The sequence below is a fragment of the Procambarus clarkii genome, chromosome 79 (genome assembly GCF_040958095.1).
Source record: "Procambarus clarkii isolate CNS0578487 chromosome 79, FALCON_Pclarkii_2.0, whole genome shotgun sequence".
Classification (NCBI taxonomy): domain Eukaryota; kingdom Metazoa; phylum Arthropoda; class Malacostraca; order Decapoda; family Cambaridae; genus Procambarus; species Procambarus clarkii.
The window spans coordinates 202,828-224,862 of NC_091228.1; the positions used below are offsets into that span (position 1 = coordinate 202,828).

The window sequence follows — 22,035 nt, forward strand, 5'->3', positions numbered from 1 at the left end:
GTGGTAAAATATTGTGTACCCTTCAAGTGTGTCAATGTGTCCTGTATGTTAGGTAATGGGTAGGCTTCGTCTTTCGTCAGCTTGTTTATTCTGCGGAAATCTACGCATAACCTCACTCCCCCATTCTTTTTCCTGACTACTACGAGAGGGCTGTGCCACGGTGAACTGGATGGTTCAATGATATCATGCTCCCTTAGCTGGCTTATCTCCTCTTTCACCTCCCTCTGGTGTGCCACTGGTATGCTATATGCTCTCGTATATACTGGATGTGTACCCTCTACGTCAATTCTATGTGCTCCTTGAGTAATGCACCCTGGGGGTTCCCCTCTCAACACAAAAACATCCGGGAACTCCCTGACTAAGCCCCTTAAGGCTTCCTTAACCTCCCTTTCCATGGACATCCTATCCACTATTCCCATTAATTTATCCATTCTATCATCGTCGCCCTCACTCTGTCTTACTGACATGGCTGCAATAATCTCCTCCACAGGGTGCCCCCACGCTACCTGTGCATGCTTACTCAAGGTGACTGGCCACCGAGAGGGATTAAAAACCCTCAACCGAATTACCCCTTCATTTATGTCTTCAATAGTCTCCATTATCACCAACCCTGCTGGATTATCCAATGGCTCAATTTGCACAACGTCTACTCCCTTGGCTTTACATGCCATTTTAATCACTAAGGATGCTTCTCCCGGAATGGTGACATCCTTGGGTACCGTGACTGCCCACTGTATATTCTGGTCCCCAGCCGAGTTACCACAGTTACCCCTCACTACTGCTACTCCTTCTCTACTCCTCACCTTGTTAACGTCTACCGCTTGACCCCCACATACCAATTTATTCCCCCTTGCGCTGAACGCTATGGTACATGAGTATTTTTTGAGGAAATCAATTCCCAGGATAATGTTGGTATGTTTCAGCCCTATATCCTGTATTACTACAAAACTATGTTTAAACCATCTATCTTCTAGCTGGAAATCCACAGTTGTCTCACCCAACACCCGCAACGCATTATCCCCCACCGCCGTTAATCTCCTGTTGTTCGGTATCAGCCTGACGTCTGATCCTAACACGCTACGACTCATGATGGACACGGAAGCACCGGTGTCCACCAAGGCTGTATAGATAGTGCCCTTTAACCGTAAATGCACCTTTATGGGATGACCCGACCCGACGGTACACAACCACTGTCCGCCACCCCCTACTGTACACACTGGGTAATTAGGCGGAACAAAAAGCTTACACTGCCAGGCCAAGTGACTACCGTCACCACACAGCTTACACACTTTGGTCTGCTTAGGTCGTTCTGGCTCGTGTTTACCTGCAGTGTACCCCGTTCCCCGGGGATACCCTCTACCGGTACCCTGGTTCTGGTGGTATATTCCTGTTGCTCCCTGAGCAGGCGTGTATCGTTGTGGAGCAGGAGTGAACCTGCCTCCACGTGCCCCTTGATTATAGCCTCCTCGCTGCCCACGAGTACCCTGATGGGGTCCCCACGACACCCCACTCGTATTGTGTCCCTGGAACACCCTTGGCTCCCAGCCCTTATTATTGTTACGTCGAGGAGCACCTCGCCCCTTGCCCTTGGAATGTGTGACCCCCGCCGCGGGTCCATCCTCCACTGGCTGAGCTACTGGGGCCCAGAGCTGAGCCTGTCTCTCTTGCGTGTCTGCAAGATTTGCCTGTTCCTTAGGGGACACTTCTTTGAAAATGTCATCCTCTGTCAGTTTATGTGTCGGGCTATTCTCCGCCCAAAACACTGCATGTTTCACCGCTTCCTTAAAAAGACTTAGCTTCCCTGCAGTGTAACGCACTTTCCCGCGGTAATGCACCGAAAAAAACACTCCGTTGCATAGAATCTCTTACTACCCCCGTGAACTGCGTTTCCGTCCACTCAATCACATCACCCAAGAGTCTTATTCTATGGCCAAACGCCATTAATTGTTCCCCTGGTTCTCGTTTAAGTGCAGCTAACTGAGCCTTTAGTTCTACTGCATCGTGCTGCACATCGTAATGATCTATCAGTTCCTGCTTAAACTCGCTATAACTATTTATTTCTCTAATTTCCGCCGAGTTGAGCAGGGTCTTTGCTTCCCCTTTCACCTTGGAATATGACAATGCAATCTTTGCCTGATCCGACCATGACCCCACACTAGTCGCCTTCTCTAGAGCAAAGAAAAATTTTCTAATATCCGTCAGTAACTGACCTTTCGAATCCCGTTTGGCGCCCCAAAACGTGGGTATGTCTCCACTCGTCTCATGCGTGCTCAACACATTTTTCAACCACTGTGCAACCTGCCCAATTGTCTCTGACGCTGCCGCCTGCGCCGTAAGCAACGCCGCCGTGTTATCACCACTCTCACCCTGATCGACATTACTCGTGGCCTGGCCACTGGCGCTTCTATTACTACCCGTACCCGTCATAGCTACTCGCCCCTTATGTGCTCGTGTATGAACCAGCTTGACGCTTTGCCGTACAGTAACCTTACTTGGCCTTATTTCCTTAATCTCACTAGAATCACTTATAATTTTAAGCCACCATCAACAACGTCACTTATCAGTTCCCCACACTACTGTTTCCACCCCTTAGGGGACCTTTCCCTGCCGCACAACGTGGCCACTCCACTTGGCCACACACCTTGACCCCACACCCCACTATGGCCACTCACTGGCCCACACACCTTCCCTTCCTCACTCCAATATCCACCGTCCTGAACACAACCCGACGTCTACCAATTCCCGAACATTCCCTCACCAACTAAACCAGTAACACACTTCCTTCATCTCTCAAAGTGTTCCAAACCTGTTTGCGCTGCCACCAAATATGTCGTGACACTGAACCCCGGTTCATTCCGAACACAGCGATTATACAACACATAACACCTTGCCTCAGCAACCGTTACTACCACCTATACTCCTACACACACCAGACCCTTGAGGCGTACCACTCGGCTTGTACTGGAACACAATGAATGAACATATGGAAGGTATTTAAAGGCCGTCGGGTTTTGTCATTTAATTACAAAGAATAGACTCTGACAAATAAATACATATTAACATACTCTATTAGGTCAATACGATTCCAATACCCATTGACCACTTGACCTCCACGATCACCACCCACACTCGTATCTTCCGCCTAAGTCCCTAATAAGGAATGATTACTACAACGCTCCACACCCGGTTAGTCTTTCATTCAATACTCACATACTGCAGACTTAACTTGGTCACTAAGATCACATCAGGTTCTCGCATAGCAGTCTGCTACACTTCGTTGCTGCCGCAAACGGGGATCCAGAGGACTTGCCAGTTCAACTCCCACAATCAGACTGACTCCAGTCAGCCATCTATCTCAACCATTTCACCCCGCCTCTCAAGGAAGGTATAATCCGATTAACCTTATCCCTAGAGCGGTAACCTTGATCCTAGAAGCCTGACGAAGAATAATTCCTCTTTCCAGGAATTATTAATTTGGCTGAACAGCTTCGGTCTTAATCCATTGACCTTTCTTAGATATGTGATCCATAGTCTGTCTACTTACATGTACTTCCAATCATCATTCGTTAAGTGTTGTAGTAATTATCCTCTAGCTAATAATTCCTAATAACTTGTGGATTACAACAGTTGTAGGTGGACACAACTGTGGCTTGTTGTAGGCGGACACAACTGTGGCTTGTTGTAGGCGGACACAACTGTAGCTTGTTGTAGGCGGACACAACTGTGGCTTGTTGTAGGCGGACACAACTGTGGCTTGTTGTAGGCGGACACAACTGTAGCTTGTTGTAGGCGGACACAACTGTGGCTTGTTGTAGGCGGACACAACTGTGGCTTGTTGTAGGCGGACACAACTGTGGCTTGTTGTAGGCGGACACAACTGTGACTTGTTGTAGGCGGACACAACTGTGACTTGTTGTAGGCGGACACAACTGTAGCTTGTTGTAGGCGGACACAACTGTGACTTGTTGTAAGCGGACACAACTGTGGCTTGTTGTAGGAGAAAGGCCCTGGACTTTTATTGCAATAAATTAATAATAAATATACACTATACATGTGGGATATTTGGGCTTGATTCTGATTAATTAATAATTAAACTAGTAAATTAAATTACGAAGGACCACCCGCTTTTAAAGTAAAGAGGGAAACTGAGAATTTCAGATCATTAGATAAAATTCTAGAGAGAACCAGTGACTATGGATATAACTAGAAAGCATGATCATAAGAATAATTAATGGGCTGTATTATTAAAAAAAAAACCCTCAAACACCTACATTGGGGGGTTATTACTGGAGGTAAGTACGTCCAGGAATCAGTGTGGTTCGTTCACTAATTCAATTAATAATAATCTAATCCTATAAATAATGCTGAATATAATATCATTCACATAAAGAAGAACATGAATATGAGCATAGTAATGAGTTACAGTAAATCACACATTAATATCAAAACATTCTGAATAAATCAAATTGCGAGTAAATGGATAAAAAGAAATAAGCCTTAGCTTGTAGCAGATTCCTTTAGATAACCATGGAAGTCCTCTTAATCTCCAAGTCTGGTACACTGACGAGTGGTACGGTTCAACATGGAGAAGACAGCATGAGGAATTCTTCTCTCGAGCTGCAAGATAAATAACTACCAGTAGCAATTGATTTAACTACTCAATTCATATTCAAAATTATTAATATCTACAGATGGAATTCTAATCACCTGTTATTAGGTGTTATCCCGCTGCTTGACGAACAATCACCCCGCTATTATTAGACCTGTAAATGATGCATCAAATAAAGGGTACTTAGCTGTGGGCACTGTATGAGTATTAAGATTGCCGTAATTTCGCATCCCAGGCTCCGGTGAACCTATCCTGGATTGTGATGCGTTTCAAGCTGGCTGATCACGTGTCGTCAGGAACCAAGTCTAGGGGTCCCTCATTTAACACCAGCACTAGTTGAAAATATTATCTGCAAGGTCGTTCACGCCTCACAGTGGCGGCTTTCATCTGAGGATGGATAACACCTGCCCGATTTGCTGGGCAATGGCGTCTTTTGTGAGTACGGTAAGCACAGTTCTGCCTCCTTTCGGCTCTGCACGTGTCCGCGTACGTACTGAAGGGGATGGCGTCCCTCCAACCCACGCCGAGTCGACGTTCATAACACAAATTATTGTCACGAACATTAATATTTCTCGCATTCGCGCTTGAAACTTTAAAGACTGGACGGGTTTATTATTTAGAGGAACGAAATATTATTATTTACCGATTTAAGAATAGTAAATATATAAGGGAGAAGAATTAATGTCTCCCCATGGCATTCATTGATGACGTTAACACTATCGCGAGGTAGACGCTATGATTCTAACGCTCTATTCGGCTTTTAGTTAGAGAACAATTCGTCTGCAATCAGTTGTCATACAGAATCCTTTAATTATGGAGAATCGTATTTAATTCTCACACAAATTGGATATAATGTGTTTTACTGTAAAGAAATCTGACGCAATACTGGCCTCAGGTGACGTGAGAATTCTAGCCTAATGCACAGATGAATTATTAGTACATGAGAATTCTACGAGTTGTTAATTTTACTTACTACAATATTAAGTATGGTTAGTAATAAGTAATGAGAATACAACAATGCTGTATTCGATGTTGGAAATATCCAACAATACATGGCATACTAAATTATATACAACATACTGTGTATACAGGGTATACATATATTAGCCATACCGAATACATGCCTTTTAGTGTATAAATGTGCTACAAGATAAAACTAAATGCATTAACTAAAGAAATTAGATATACATATGCAGAAATATATATCTGCTAATGAGTAAAATTATCATTGATTCGTGAATTTTTTCTCATTTGCTTCAAAATCAATATAGTTGCAACAGTACGTACCACAATGAGTCCGCCAGACTCAACAGATGTGTAAAGTTTGATAATAATCAGCCCATATCTGCCTCTCCTATTAGTGGTGAAAAGTTTTAACTTTATTTATTGAAAAGTGAGTTTTTGCAACTTCGTAACGAATAATCAGTTACAATTTAAATGTTTCAAAATTTTAAGTCAACATTTTTTTGTTCACGTTTCGTTTTTAAAGATGCAATTTTATTTTATTTGTAATTAATTTTTAAGGCTACACTGCTAAAATTTTGTCCCACGTCTTAGAATTGTGTATTTACTTACATAAAATGTGAAAAATACTGACATTTTAATTTCATGTTCAGAAGAAAAGTCTGGAAAGGACCCCGAGTGTGAACAGCTTGCGGGCCGAGCTCAACACCAATACTGCTATCAATGTATGACAACTAAATACCTAATTCAATATACTGGGATGGTGGGTGCTAGTTAATCATCTTCCCGTCCCAAATATGACCAGCTATTGGGTCTGTAACACTGTTGGTAGAATGTGTAACGTGGAATGATGGCATTAACCTTATTTTCTCCCCTCCATTAATAAATCTAAAACAATAATATGTTCCAGGTTTGGTATGCCATATGAAGAGGGGCATTAAGACTGATAATGTTTTGCAGGTGTTGGTGTGGTATACCCGTCAAGATGGGAGGTTGTGGCGGACTCGAGGGAGCTGGAGGTGGACAAGTGCCTCAGTAACACCGTAAACCTCACTTGGTCAGCCTCTCGCGTACAACCTGGGGAACAAGCCTCTCTGTCCCTCTCCTCAGAGCCAGACTCTGTGTGTAGCCTGGGTAAGTAAAGCACGCCAAGGCTGACTTAGACCTGCTTGAGGGAAACATGTTTTGAGAAAATCTGATGCTCATTCAAGCAGGACAAGCAAATTTTGTTGTTATTCTAGTACAGTAAGAAAATTGTATTCTTATTTTACCATACTATATATTTATATGCATATGCCAGCCCAGACACTAACATTAAGCTGTATTATTTCCTAAACCCAGGAGTGGTAGACAGAAGCACAGAGCTGCTGGCAGTAAACCCTGACCCCATTTCCCTGGAAGCAGTGTTCAACTTTGCTGGAAGTTTTGATGTGGGACGATGGCCCGGCTCTCAGATCGACGACTATAAATACTGTGAAAAAAAGAGGAGAAAAAGGATAGCGGGTGCGAAACCTGAAAGCTCTAATATAGGTTGGTTCAAATTTTTTATGGTTCAGTATAACAGTGTTGCCATGTTATGGTTCAGTATAACAGTGTTACCATGTTATGGTTCAGTATAACATTGTTGACATGTTATGGTTCAGTATAACAGTGTTGCCATGTTATGGTTCAGTATAACAGTGTTACCATGTTATGGTTCAGTATAACAGTGTTGCCATGTTATAGTTCAGTACAACAGTGTTACCATGTTATGGTTCAGTATAACAGTGTTGCCATGTTATAGTTCAGTATAACAGTGTTGACATGTTATGGTTCAGTATAACAGTGTTGACATGTTATGGTTCAGTATAACAGTGTTGCCATGTTATGGTTCAGTATAACAGTGTTACCATGTTATAGTTCAGTATAACAGTGTTGACATGTTATAGTTCAGTATAACAGTGTTACCATGTTATGGTTCAGTATAACAGTGTTGACATGTTATGGTTCAGTATAACAGTGTTGCCATGTTATAGTTCAGTATAACAGTGTTGCCATGTTATGGTTCAGTATAACAGTGTTACCATGTTATGGTTCAGTATAACAGTGTTGACATGTTATGGTTCAGTATAACAGTGTTGACATGTTATGGTTCAGTATAACAGTGTTGACATGTTATAGTTCAGTATAACAGTGTTGCCATGTTATGGTTCAGTATAACAGTGTTACCATGTTATGGTTCAGTATAACAGTGTTGCCATGTTATAGTTCAGTATAACAGTGTTACCATGTTATGGTTCAGTATAACAGTGTTGCCATGGAGAAAGAAAGAAAGAAGGACCCTTGACAAGCCGTCGGCTTTCTGGCCCCATCAAGACCACTTGAGATAGAAGCCCTCGGATAAATTTAAGTAAATTTACTTCCCTTTAAAGTATACTAACAGACTAGTCTCAATATTTTTTTACATTTAGCGGAATCATTTTATAATAATTTTATAAACCAAATAATCATTTATTATTTTCTTTTCTTAAAAAAGCTTTCTCAAATTAAGAAATTCGAGAAATTTCAAATTTTCTCAAATTAACACCATTGAACGAGAATTTCTTCAGGTATCTTACAATAATGTTGCAATAATTAAATGTGTATTGTCTAACAAGAAGCTGATCCTTTGGAGGAGGTTGGTCGTAAGGTTAGTGCCGGTAATGCACCCTTTGTGTTACTAGAGGCGGTACCCAGCAGCACCCGGGTGGACCCCGTGCCTAGACCAGTAGCACTCCCTCACAGGTCTCCCACCACAACCCCCAAACACTCCAAAAATCACCAATCACCGTCCAAAGTTGTGCGAGATTAACCTCAAGTCTATGGCTTCCATCCTTGGATAGACAAATACTTTCTCTTTCATATTTAGCTAGGGGAACCCCTGGTCTCTGTTCAGCCCATCCTTCTAAAGTGAAAGTTCTTATGAACAAATCCACAAGGGCCGTGATGAGGATTCGAACTTTCGACTGGGATGATCCCAGACGCCGCCTTAGTCGACAAGGCCACGACACGGTCAAAAGAATTGCAACGGGAATTCCATTGAATTCACACGGATCCTGCAGCCTCTCCGAGACGCAAATCAGGGTTTTACACAATTCCCCATGCAGTGATTGATGGATATATATTATTAATAGGAACGTTATCACCACAGACAAAAATCAGAAGACAAAGTTTACAATTTACTACAAAAACAAGAAGACGGCAAACCAACTTATGAACAAGTCTCCAGGCACCAAACAGAACGCCTTAAAAGAGAACCAACGTCGTCTATGCCACCACTTGAGGCCCACTTGGGAACTGCCAGCCCCAAAGATCTCAGTATATAGGCAAGACAGCAACGTCTCTCTAGGTGATTAACAATGCACAAACAACAGGGCTCCATTAAGGAGCATATAATCTCCTCACACAACCAGACCATCACCAGAGAAATCTTTCAAGCAACACAGAAATTATCGACAGGTACAACAACAACAACAGGAGACTCGACATCAGCGAGGCACTGCACATCAAAAACTCAAACCCAGCAATTAACAGCCAGTTAACACATAACAACGTTCTACCTACTTCAAGACCCCGAACCAACATAGTATAACAAGAAGATAGAACATGCAATAGACTATTATACCCATTGTGCCTTGATACAAATAGATACAAATATACATACAAATTCAAGATACATATAGTAAATTCACACACACACACACACACGCATACGCACAGCGTGGCGTCCACCTTTAGTCAAACACAAAACGAAGTTAGAAAAGGTTCAGAGGTATGCCACCAGGCTAGTCCCCAAGAAATGAGAGGAGAAAGAGAGTACACCGAGAGGAATGAGCTATGGGGTAAAAATTACTGGAACTGAACCTCATGACACTGGAAGGCAGACGAGTTAGGGGAGACATAATCACGATCTACCAAATTTTCAGAGGAATTGACACAGTAGATAAAAATAAACTGTTTAGTATGGATTGTACATGAACAAGGGGACACAGGTAGAAACTGAGTACCCAAATGCGTCACAGGGATGTTAGAAAGAACTTTTTCATTGTCAGAGTAGTTAACAAATGAATGCCTTAGGCAGTGATGTGGTGGAGGCTGATTCCATACACAGTTTCAAATTTTGATATGATAGAGCCCAATAGACATGACAAGGTAGGAGAGAGCGATAGCGGCAGAAGCAAGGAAATAGCGCATGGCGAGAGGAGAAAACTAGGAATCACAGCCCCCTAACACAATATCACCAGACGTGAGAGGGGGAACCCACAATAAGCAGCCCAGTAACACCAGAGGGGAGGGATACTCTACCACCCTCCTCTTCATAGAAAACCCCCCTACCCTGAACCCTCCCTGCCGATCTTCCTGTCTCTCCCACACACACCATTCCAGTCTTTCCCCACCACACACACCGTTCCTGTCTCTCCCACACACACCGTTCCTGTCTTTCCCCACCACTCACCGTTCCTGTCCCTTCCCCCACACACCGTTCCTGTCTCCCCCACATACACCGTTCCTGTCTCCCCAACACACCGTTCCTGTCTTCCCCACATACACCGTTCCTGTCTCCCCCAACACCGTTCCTCTCTCTCCCCCCAACACCGTTCCTCTCTCTCCCCCCACACCGTTCCTGTCCCCCCTACACACCGTTCCAGTCTTCCCCACATACACCGTTCCTGTCTCCCCCACACACCGTTCCTGTCTCTCCCACACACACCGTTCCTGTCTTTCCCCACCACACACCGTTCCTGTCTCCCCCACACACCGTTCCTGTCTCTCATCCACACACCATTCCTGTCTCTCATCCACACACCGTTCCTGTCTCTCATCCACACACCGTTCCTGTCTCCACCACACACCGTTCCTGTCTCCCCACACACCGTTCCTGTCTCCCCCACACACCGTTCCTGTCTACCCACACACCGTTAATGTCTCCCCCACACAACCGTTCCTGTCTCCCCCACTCACACCATTCCTGTCTCTCATCCACACACCGTTCCTGTCTCTCATCCACAGACCGTTCCTGTCTCCTCCAACACCGTTCCTCTCTCTCTCCTACACCGTTCCTGTTTCCCACCCCACTCCGTTCCTGTCTCCCCACACACCGTTCCTGTCTCCCACACACACCGTTCATGTCCCCCCAACACCGTTCCTCTCTCTCCCCCAACACCGTTCCTCTCTCTCCCCCCATCACCGTTCCTCTCTCTCCCCCACACACGTTCCTGTCTCCCACCCCACACTGTTTATGTCTCCCCACACAACGTTCCTGTCTCCCCCCATACACCGTTCCTGTCTCTCATCCACACACCTTTCCTGTCTCCCCCCCACACCGTTCCTGTCTACCCCCTCCCCCCATTGTTCCTATCTTTCCCCACCACACACCGTTTCTGTCTCCCCCACACACCGTTCCTGTCTCTCATCCACACACCGTTCCTGTCTCCACCACACACCGTTCCTGTCTCCCCCACACACCGTTCCTGTCTCCCTTGCACACCGTTCCTGTCTACCCATACACCGTTAGTGTCTCCCCCACACACCGTTCCTGTCTCTCATCCACACACCGTTCCTGTCTCCACCACACACCGTTCCTTGTAACACCGCTCTAAAATGTAACACCATTGTAATGGACACTAATCTAATAATGTACACACTACTACTTATCCTGAGTAACACTTCCTATCAGTTTGCACTTGATAACTGTTATTGAACACTGTAATATGAGCTGACATATGATGGTTACACTGGAACCAAAAGTACACTGCCTAGGAAATGCTACACAGGAGTACATAACGCTGCCATCATCTGCCTTCACCATTGAGACTATATCAAGCAACGAGGCAAGAAACATTGCTTGACTTGGAGAGTACTTTCTATGACTCTCATTAATTATGAGACGGTTGTCAGCCACTATATCCAAAAGGCTAAGAGGATTCAACAATTGACACAGACGGAAAATTTAACATGAGTTTATTCAGAACAAAATTATGTCAATCACCACTTATAATTCCTTCTCTAACAATGGCCAAAAGTTAAGAAGTTTGGACATGGAACAAAACCTTAGAGATCACACACATTACCTTAAGACCTCTGTCTCTCCCTGGCTGAGATGTTCTTCACAGACCCGCTCTCGATCCCGGTGTCCCGCACTCTGTCCCTAAGTCTCTACACGACCTCTATATACACCCCCAAAAAAAGGGGGAAGGGGGAGATTTGCGGTTGCTACCAAGAGGTCGGCTACACGTGCACAAACACTCAAGAAATTTCATTAAACTTGTTTGACATTCACCATACACTGTTCAAGAAAGGAATTATTAATTACGTGTGGTGACTGACCTTTGACCTGGCTAAAAGGGGGAGATCCATGGGTGTTTACACATAAGAATCTGGGGTCTAATTCCATTGCAATGTTTGACAAGAGTATCATGAAATATTACATACTTGAAACTATGCTGACTATGACTAGCCCAGGAATTTTGTTATCAACATACAAGATAATCCGGAGGTCATCTGGGCTGACCTCTTGGAGAAGGTTTCCCTGGGTGTAAACTCTAAGGGGGGGGGGGTCATGCATGTTACATCTTGTCTCCCACACACTGTCTTGTCTACGGGGGCCTCGTAGCCTGGTGGATAGCGAGCAGGATTCGTAATTCTGTGGCACGGGTTCGATTCCCGCACGAGGCAGAAACAAATGGGCAAAGTTTCTTTCACCCTGAATGCCCCTGTTACCTAGCAGTAAATAGGTACCTGGGAGTTAGTCAGTTGTCACGGGCTGCTTCCTGGTGTGTGTGTGTGTTGTGTGTGTGTGTGTGTGGTGTGGAAAAAAAAAAGAAAAAAAAAGTAGTTAGTAAACAGTTGATTGACAGTTGAGAGGCGGGGCCGAAAGAGCAAAGCTCAACCCCCGTAAAAACACAACTAGTAAACACACATCGTTCCTGTCTCCCCCACATACACCGTTCCTGTCTCCCCGCCCCCCACTATTCCTGTCTCTCCCACACATACCGTTCCTGTTCTTCCCCCACCACACACCGTTCTGTCTCCCCAACATACACCGTTCCTGTCTCCCCCACCACACCGTTCCTGACTCTCCACCCACACCGTTCCAGTCTCTCCCACATACACCGTTCTTCTCTCCCCCACACACCGTTCCTGTCTCCCCCCACACACCGTTCCTGTCTCTCCCACACACCCGTTCCTGTCTCCCCCCACACACCGTTCCTGTCTCCCACCGCACACCGTTCCTGTCTTTCCCCACCACACACCGTTCCTGTCTCCCCACACACCGTTAATGTCTCTCATCTACACACCGCTCCTGTCTCTCATCCACACACCATTTCTGTCTCTCATCCACACACTGTTCCTGTCTCTACCCAACACCGTTCCTCTCTCTCTCCCACACCGTTCCTGTCTCCCACCCCACACCGTTCCTGTCTCCCCACACACCGTTCCTGTCTCCCCCACACACCGTTCCTGTCTCCTCAGACACTGTTCCTCTCCCTCCCCCCTATACTGTTCCTCTCTCTCCCCCACACCGTTCCTGTCTCCCCCCCACACCGTTCCTGTCTCTCCCCCCACACACCGTTCCTGTCTCTCCCACACACACCGTTCCTCGTTCCACCACACACCGTTCCTGTTTCCCCACACACACCGTTCCTGTCTCTCCCACACACACCGTTCCTCTCTCTCCAACACACCGTTCCTCTCTCCCCCATACACCGTTCCTGTCTACCCCCAGACACCGTTCCTATCTCTCCCACACTCACCGTTTCTCTCCCTCAAACACCGGTCCTGTCTCCACCACACACCATTCCTGTCTCCTCCCACACACACCGTTCCTGTCTCCTCCACACACCGGTCCTGTCTCCCCCTCACACCGTTCCTGTCTCTCTCCCCTACACACCGTACCTGTCTCCCCCCACACACACCGTTCCTGTCCCCCCCACACACCGTTCCTGTCTCCTCCCACACACCGATCCTGTCTCCCCACAAATCGTTCCAGTCTCTCCCCCGCACACCGTTCCTGTCTCTCCCCCACACACTGTTCCAGTCTCTTCCTCACACACCGTTCCTGTCTCTCATCCATACACCGTTCCTGTCTCCCCCCACACTGTTCCTGTCTCCCCCCCCCCCCACACACCGTCCCTGTCTCTCCCACATACACCGTTCCTGTCTCTCCCACCACACACCGTTTCATTCCCCCCACACACCGTTCCAGTCCCCCCCACACACCGTTCCTGTCTCCCCCCACCACACACCGTTCCTCTCTCACCCACACACCGTTTCTGCCTCCCCCACACACCGTTCCTGTCTCTCATTCACACTCCGTTCTTGTCTCTCATTCACACACCGGTCTTGTCTCTCACCCACACACCGTTCCTGTCGCTCATCCACATACTGTTCCTGTCTCTCATCCACACATCGTTCCTGTCTCCCCCACACACCGTTCGAGTCTCCCCCCACTCACCGTTCCTGTCTCTCCCACACACCGTTCCTATCTCCCCTACACACACCGTTCCTGTCTCATATTCACACACCGTTCCTGTCTCCCCCCACTCCGTTCCTGTCTCCCCCCACCACACACAGTTCCTGTCTCTCTTACACACATACCGTTCTTGTCTCCCCCCCCCCACACCGTTCCTCTCTCACCCCCCAAACCGTTCCTGTCTCCCACCCCACACCGTTCCTGTCTTGCCACACACCATTCCTGTCTTCCTGTCTCCCCCACTCACCGTTCCTGTCTCCCACACACACACCGTTCCTGTCTCTCCCACCACACCCCGTTCCTGCCCCCCCCCCACATTGTTACGGCCACAATGGGTCGCAACAGGGTTCTTTTCAGGTGGTTCTAAAGTACTGGTATCCGGCACCAAGTAAGTAGTGGTTTTCAAGGAGTGAGCTCGGTAATGCAAGTAAAACAAAAGAGGGGTTGTATTGAATACTACACTTCATAAAATATCGATATGTTTTACATATGATAACTTTTTCCATCACCTCATAAATAATCCTTACAAAAGTATTTGTACACCTAATATGTACAAAATGTCTCATGGAACACTAATCGCTCTTCGATGATGGCGATCCAGTCTTGTAAGCTATCGTGTTTCCTCATCCGTAGTACGATCCTTAGCAGGTACCGGGAAGCAACAATGAGTCTACCCCTGGCCACGGGCCAGCCAAACCAGTCTTACTAAGAGCTTCCACGTGAAGGCCCACAATCACAGTCCAGCCCAGTGTTGGCAGATTCCTTCAGATTCGCGCTGCTGGGCCACTTCACGTGCAAATACTAGGGTAGCGAGCCCTAGGCAGGAGCTTCGTGCAACTCGCTGGTTACTCTCCTCTTCAGCACCTTAGTCAGTCGTCTCTTCTATTAACCAGCCCCGGGTACGACGAATCCCGTCTCTGCCACTCCACAGGAAGACAGTAGAACACTTCACAGTTCTCTTCCGGCGGCGGCTCACTGCTTCCGTAAAGCAGACTGGTGTAGTGACCTTGGCTGCCCTGGGTAGACTGTCCTCGTATTACAGCAGCCCTACGTCGGCTCTGTAAATACAGATACTTCATTAGTACACTGGGACACTAGGAAATAGCACTTACGGACCCTGCATAAACGTAAACCTTATCGCTCAATAGATGGCTCTGATTTTCTAGGCGCCACCTCACCAGAGGTCAGCCCCAGCTGCCTCTCGAGCTATTAGGACAAGAATCTAGCATTTCTGGCTGGTATAGTCCTGTGACTACTAAATGGCGTCGTCCAAGTTGTGGAGGTTTCGGGAGCGGACTCACAGATGGAGTTGATGTCGCTGCTCCACGCTCCGACGGTAGAGTCGGGTTCGTTCGTTCCTGTCTCCCATCCACACAGCGTTCCTCTCTCTCCCCTACACCGTTCCTGTCTCCCACCCCACACCGTTCCTGTCTTCCCACACACCGTTCCTGTCTCCCCCCCCACACACATTGTTCCTGTCTCTCATCTACACACCGTTCCTGTCTCTCCCCCCATACACCGTTCCTGTCTCTCCCACACACACCGTTCCTATCTTCCTCCACCACACACGGTTCCTGTCTCCTCCCACCACACACCGTTCCTGTCTCTCCCACACACACCATTCCTGTCTCCCACACACACCGTTCCTGTCTCCCCCACACCGTTCCCTTCTCCACCCCCCACACACCGTCCCTGTCTCCACCACACACCGTTCCTGTCTCCCCTCCACCACACACCGTTCCTGTCTCTCCCACACACACCGTTCCTGTCACCCCTCCACACCGTTTCTGTCTCCCACACACACCGCTTCTGTCTCCCCCCACACCGTTCCTGTCTCCCCCAAACACCGTTCCTTTCTCCCACCACACACCGTTCCTGTCTCCCCCACACACCATTCCTGTCTCCCCCCCACACCGTTCCTGTCTCCCCCACACACCGTTCCTGTCTCCCCCACACACCATTCCTGTCTCCCCCCCCACACCGTTCCTGTCTCCCCCACACACCGTTCCTGTCTCCCCCACACACCGTTCCTGTGTCCCCCCACCTCTTACGTGTTCATCTAGATATGTCTCTAGCCTTATTTCTTTACTGGAGGGAACTTTGATTCAAATGTAAATGATCTGGGGCTCAGATCATTGGTTCTCCCTTCTCCCTTTCTCCTTGCTTCTTGGCCGTCATTCGTCTCCCCCCTTCACCCCCTTCCCTGTCGCCCATTTGTCTAGGACCAAGAGGTTGACCTGAGGGGTGTCTTGCCTCGTGATACCTTTGGCTTCCCCAACTCAACTTCCCCCACTCAGATTTCCCTCTCCATCCCCCTCTCAAGTCCCTCTCTTTCCCTCTCACCGGTCCCTTCCCCATACCAGGCGAGTCAATTGTCCCTACCCTTTATCTTAGAGAAGACAGGCTTGAACATAATTTATCAGTTGGTAAACATTGCTCGCAGGTGCACTGGGCTCCACAGAGGCGCCTTGTTTCCTTTCTAATAGCTGGGGAGAGCTGACTAAATCTTCAGGAATTCATGTAGTCTTCCACTGCAGATCAGGGAAGGTGATTGGCGGGAGATAAGGGCCAAGTCCTTATTGGCCCTAGAGAGCCAGACCTCAGGCCTAAGTGTTAAATGGTTGACCTTTGCCAAAATAATGGGTGGAGCCCTGGGGCTGTATTAGATGGTGGGAGGAGTAATCCTTCCCAGCAATAAGCTGGTAAAATAAAATTTGATTAGTGTGTCTCGGAGTGTGTGGAATAAAAGGGGCTGCAAGCCCGCATCCTAGGGGCTGAGGGCAGCCATCAACATCGTGGCCTCAGTGCGATTTTAAGGTATTGTGCACTTGAATCTCATGTCCTCAGTAGATATCCATTGTGCCTCTAGGTTAATAGAATTGAATAGGGTATATGTTCAAATTGTCTTAATTTACATGTTTCATAAAATAAATTGTATAACTTGTCCAGTGGTATTCACTTAACTCCCCTGTGATATATTTTCTCTACTCTGTCATTTTTATGTGTTGAATTGGAAACCCCCATGTTCTCCTACAGTTAATAGATACTAAAGTTGTCCTTGGATTTAAATAAGTAACGTAAATTAAACAAACTAATTTCCCAAAATTTATTACTGAAATTCATATTACCCGGAGTCCCATGATTACTAATTCCTTGCCTTCCTGGGGGATCGGTGATAGACACATTCAGATATGGTTGGTCGGGAAGGTGGTGGCAGTGTTTAATGATTTTTATTATTTTTTTTATAAATTTATACCCCCTTGTCCTTGATGTATCTTCCTCATTTAATATTCCTCTGATATATGTGGCAGTCCAGTGTCATACTGGACTGTAACAGTGTTAAGCTGGGGTATTGAGTGAAGAGAGAAAGAGAATTACAACAGGAGCGAACGATTACGATCACGAGAGACGATCATAGAGGTCAATGGGTTATTACAATGGATATGGGTTATTACACAAAAAGAGGACTAAACAAAAGCCAAGCTTGTTCTTCTACACATAGAAATTTATTAAAAAAAAATTCAATTTCCATCAATTGATATTTAACACTTTGACATTCTATTATTTAATACAATATTAACCAATTTAAAGGGGTGGGGGATCACCCACTCCATACACGCCCACACCATACATGGCTAAATGGTTCAGACTCCACCAGCTTGTCAACACTACTACACCCAATTAAGACAATGCATTACTGGCACTCTTACCTCACTAACAAGTTCACCCAGGGATGGATGATGGCTAATCACCCACCCGGATGGAGGAGCTGGTTGGATGTACTCTCCCTTGCAAAGGTTCCACTCTAACTGCTCAACACACCTCGCTGTCCAAGCCAGGGGTGCGTACTCTCCCAAGCCACTACAACGGGCTCTTTGTTAAGTACTCCCATGTCAGCGGATTGAAGCTAGTCAACACCTCACCTCATACCATCTCGCACCACCCCAACACGCACATACGCATACATACACACTCCCACCCACAATTACAACTCACAATTATACATGAAAGAGTGCAAAATACTTGCACTGTTACACCCACACACCGTTCCTGTCTCCCCCAGACACCGTTCCTGTCTCCCCCAAACACCGTTCCTGTCTCCTCCACACACATTTCCTGTCTCCCCACACACCGTTCCTGTCTCCCCCACACACCATTCTCTCTCTCTCTCCCCAGCATCGTTCCTCTCTCTCCCCCACACCGTTCCTGTCTCCCACCCCACACCGTTCCTGTCTCCCCACACACCGTTCCTCTCTCTCTCTCCCCAGCATCGTTCCTCTCTCTCCCCCACACCGTTCCTGTCTCCCACCCCACACCGTTCCTGTCTCCCCACACACCGTTCCTGTCTCCCCCACACATCGTTCCTGTCTCTCATCCACACACCCTTCCTGTCTCCCCCCCACACACACACCGTTCCTGTCTCCCCCCCCCACACACACACCGTTCTTTTCTCTCCCACACACCGTTCCTGTCTCCCCCCACCACACCGTTCCTATCTTCCTCCACCACACCTTTCCTCATCTCTCCCCCACACACCGTTCGTGTCCCCTACACACCATTTTTGTCTCCCCTACACACCGTTCCTGTCTCTCCCCCCACACATTATTCCTGTCTCCCCCACACACTGTTCCTGTCCCCCATACACACCGTTCCTGCCTCTCATCCACACATCGTTCCTGTCTCCACTACATACCATTCCTGTCTCCCACACACCGTGTCTCTCCCCACACCGTTCCTCCCCACACACCGATAGTGTCTCCTCCCCACACACCGATAGTGTCTCCTCCCCACACACCGTTCTTGTTTCCTCCCCACACACCGTTCCTGTCTCTCCCTCAACACACCGTTCGTGACTCTCCCCCACACCCACCGTTCCTGTCTCCCACACACACCGTTCCTGTCTCCCCCACACCCCGTTCCTGTCTGCCCACACACCGATAGTGTCTCCTCCCCACACACCGATAGTGTCTCCTCCCCACCACTCCTGTCTCTCCCCACACACCGTTCCTGTCTCTCCACACACCGTTCCTGTCTCCCTCACACACACCGTTCCGTCTCTTCCCCCACACACCGTTCTGTCTCCCCCACACCGTTCCTGTCTCCCCCCCACACACCGTTCCTGTCTCCCCCCACACACACCGTTCCTGTCTCCCTCCACACACCGTTCCTGTCTCCCTCCACACACCGTTCCTGTCTCCCTCCACACACCGTTCCTGTCTCCTCCACACACCGTTCCTGTCTCCTCCCACACACCGTTCCTGTCTCCCCCACACACCGTTCCTCTCCCTCCCCCACACACACCGTTCGTGTCGGGGCAGTATGCCGGATGTTGTCTTGGTCTCGACGATGGTAGAATAGTTACTGTGTTCGCTGGTTGTTATTGGCTGACCGAGTATATTTGAAGTAAATCAAGCTTTACTCGGTTTGAAAATCCGAGTAGAATGAGTGAAATGAATATCATTCAGCTGTATTTGACTACCAGTTTGGGCACTGTTTTTGCAGTCAGCGGTCATAATTCACCCGTCAAGAGTCAGCTGACCTTGACTACCTGTGTGGACACAGTGGTTGCAGGTGTGAGCCAGACCTGTGCTTCAGGGTTGTCGGGTACTCCTCTCTCGCGAAGACTGCCGCTTCTCTAACCCTCAGATTTGAGTCATCTCACGGACCTCAGTTCGCTCAAAGACTGTAACTGTCTGAGCAGTGAGTCCTGAGTGTTGACCAATCAGGAAGCAGACTAGGTGACCCGGCACGTTCCGGGTCTCCTTCCATTGGTCCTCTTATTTACGTGTTTCGAATGTATCATGACTTCCCCCTGACATCATGGCTGTGCCAAGCGCTATCATATCTATCGGAACATCTCAGAGATATCAAAAACTATAAGATTAAAGATTCTCTACTTAAATTTATACAGAGGAATTTAAACGTTGTCTCTCTGGCAATCCTACATATTTTTTTTTTTTTTTTTTTTTTTTTACATGCGAACATGCGAATAAATACAATACAATAAATATAATAAAATATGAAACCAATAACAAACAGACAACAAAAAAATACAAAAGCACAAAGCAAATTAACACAAAGTAACACAAATACACTAAATACCGGCCTGAAGGGCCGACAACAAAATCACAACAATGAACATAAACACAATGAAACACAGGAAGAAAGAAACAACAATACTGGACAGAAGGGTAACGGAAATACAATAAATACAACAAAACAACAGTCATGAAAAACACAACACCGGCCTGAAGGGCGCACAATACGTACAATACATTGCAAACAAACCACAGGTCACAGCAAGCACACAGACTACTCAAATTGTTCATACTTATCCGGCCACTCTGCCGCCGGGAACTGAACACAATACGCCTCCCACAGTAACATGACGTCATCCGGAACAGGCACAGTATTAACAGTACGAGGATCAGGCATCAACTCTGGCACACCCACAACAAAACACCGAGCCCGCTGTACCCAGATGGAAGAAGGGCACCATGGAACAGGATGCACTCGGTCAATAATGTCAAACCGCAAAGGATGCTGCGCATCATGCGCCACTCTGGAGGCCAAGACGAGAGGGAGAGGCTCCTTCCCACGAGGCCGGGCAATGGGCAGCGCACTGGGAGCCTCCTCGGCCGCCCCACAGCGCTCCGCGTCAACCACCGGACGTTGTTCCTGCCGGGACCCTCCACGCTTGGCATCCTTCTTCAGTACCAGCTTGATGCCTCGGCGCGCACCAGAACTCTCACCATCCTCGTCAGTAGGAGCGACCACCCCCCACTGCGGAGAACCTTCTGCAGGAGAAAGAACAGGAGGTAAATCATAGGTACAAACATCGTCAACAGCAGACACATGGACGTCAGCCACCACCAGCGTCGTAGAGCGCGAAGCACCCGGAGGTGCCACATCATCTCCCGAAGCTTCACCTGCGTCGTAGTCCTCCGCATCAGCCCAAGCAGTAGAAGAACGCCTGGACCGCTTGGGCACTGGCCGCACATCCTCACAGCCGGAGGCGGACCCAGAACCACGGGCCTCACGAACCGGGCGAACCGACGCCCGTCGCAGAACGGCAGCAGCCTCTACCACAGGGGGAACCGGACCACACACAGCAGGAGGCACCGCAGCCACCCCAGCACCCAGCACAGGAGGAACCCGAGGGGAGGACGCAGGGCCAGGGTCCACAGTTGAAGACGAGGAAGCCGACGGCGACGCTCCACAGGGATCACCAAGAAGGTCCACAGGAACAGCAGGGCCAGAGACATGGTCAGGAGGAACATCCGACGGCACCGCAACACCCGGAGGAGGGTCTGCAACAACCGGGGCAACGTCGGATGACACTGGGGGAGCCGCAGCAGCGAACGGGACGCTCACCTCCTCACCCCTGGAGTCCTCCTCCAGAGGGAGCAGCGGGAAATCCCCCTCACGGAACAAGTTCACAGGAGCGACCGGATCAGCAGTACACCCGGCAGCCTGATGCCCCAACAAGCCACACCGGAAGCAAGTACGGGGTTGCCGGGCATAAAACACATGCACGTAGTACCCCAACAGCCGGACAGAGCACGGTATGTCCGACCTCAGTCGCATCCCGGGGGTCCGAATGTTGGTCTTCACACCCGAATACGTGCCAGACGACAGTGAGTTCATCCGCACACTGACGACGGAGCCGTACCTCTGGAAGAATCGCTGGAGGAGAGTCTCAGGAAACTCCATGGGGGCGCCATGAGCACTGACATACGTCACAGCACCACTATGGTCTGAAATGGTCACAGACCCGGTGCCGTCCTGTAGCTGCAAAGTACGTCCCTCGTACCTCCGTAAGAAAGCACGGTACACCGCCTCACCCACAAACTTGACAACAACACGGTGAGCAGTTACCAGCTCAATGCCATATACGTCCCCAACCGGGACACGAAGCATGGCACTCAATACCACGTCCACCAGCGGGTATTCAGCACGGCCAGTAAACTCC

General features: G+C 48.1%; 2 protein-coding genes across 2 annotated transcripts in view; one reads left to right on the plus strand and one right to left on the minus strand.

Moving 5' to 3' along the window:
* The window catches only part of LOC138357549 (pregnancy zone protein-like), a 657,491-nt gene that overhangs the window by 199,613 nt on the left and 435,843 nt on the right, over positions 1-22,035 (minus strand). The window lies entirely within an intron of this gene.
* Positions 1-22,035, plus strand: part of LOC123764579 (murinoglobulin-1-like) — a 163,268-nt gene that overhangs the window by 4,144 nt on the left and 137,089 nt on the right. Inside the window, 3 exon segments of the mRNA XM_069314606.1 lie at positions 6,226-6,297; positions 6,533-6,706; positions 6,914-7,102. Coding sequence (XP_069170707.1) covers positions 6,226-6,297; positions 6,533-6,706; positions 6,914-7,102 — 435 coding nt within the window.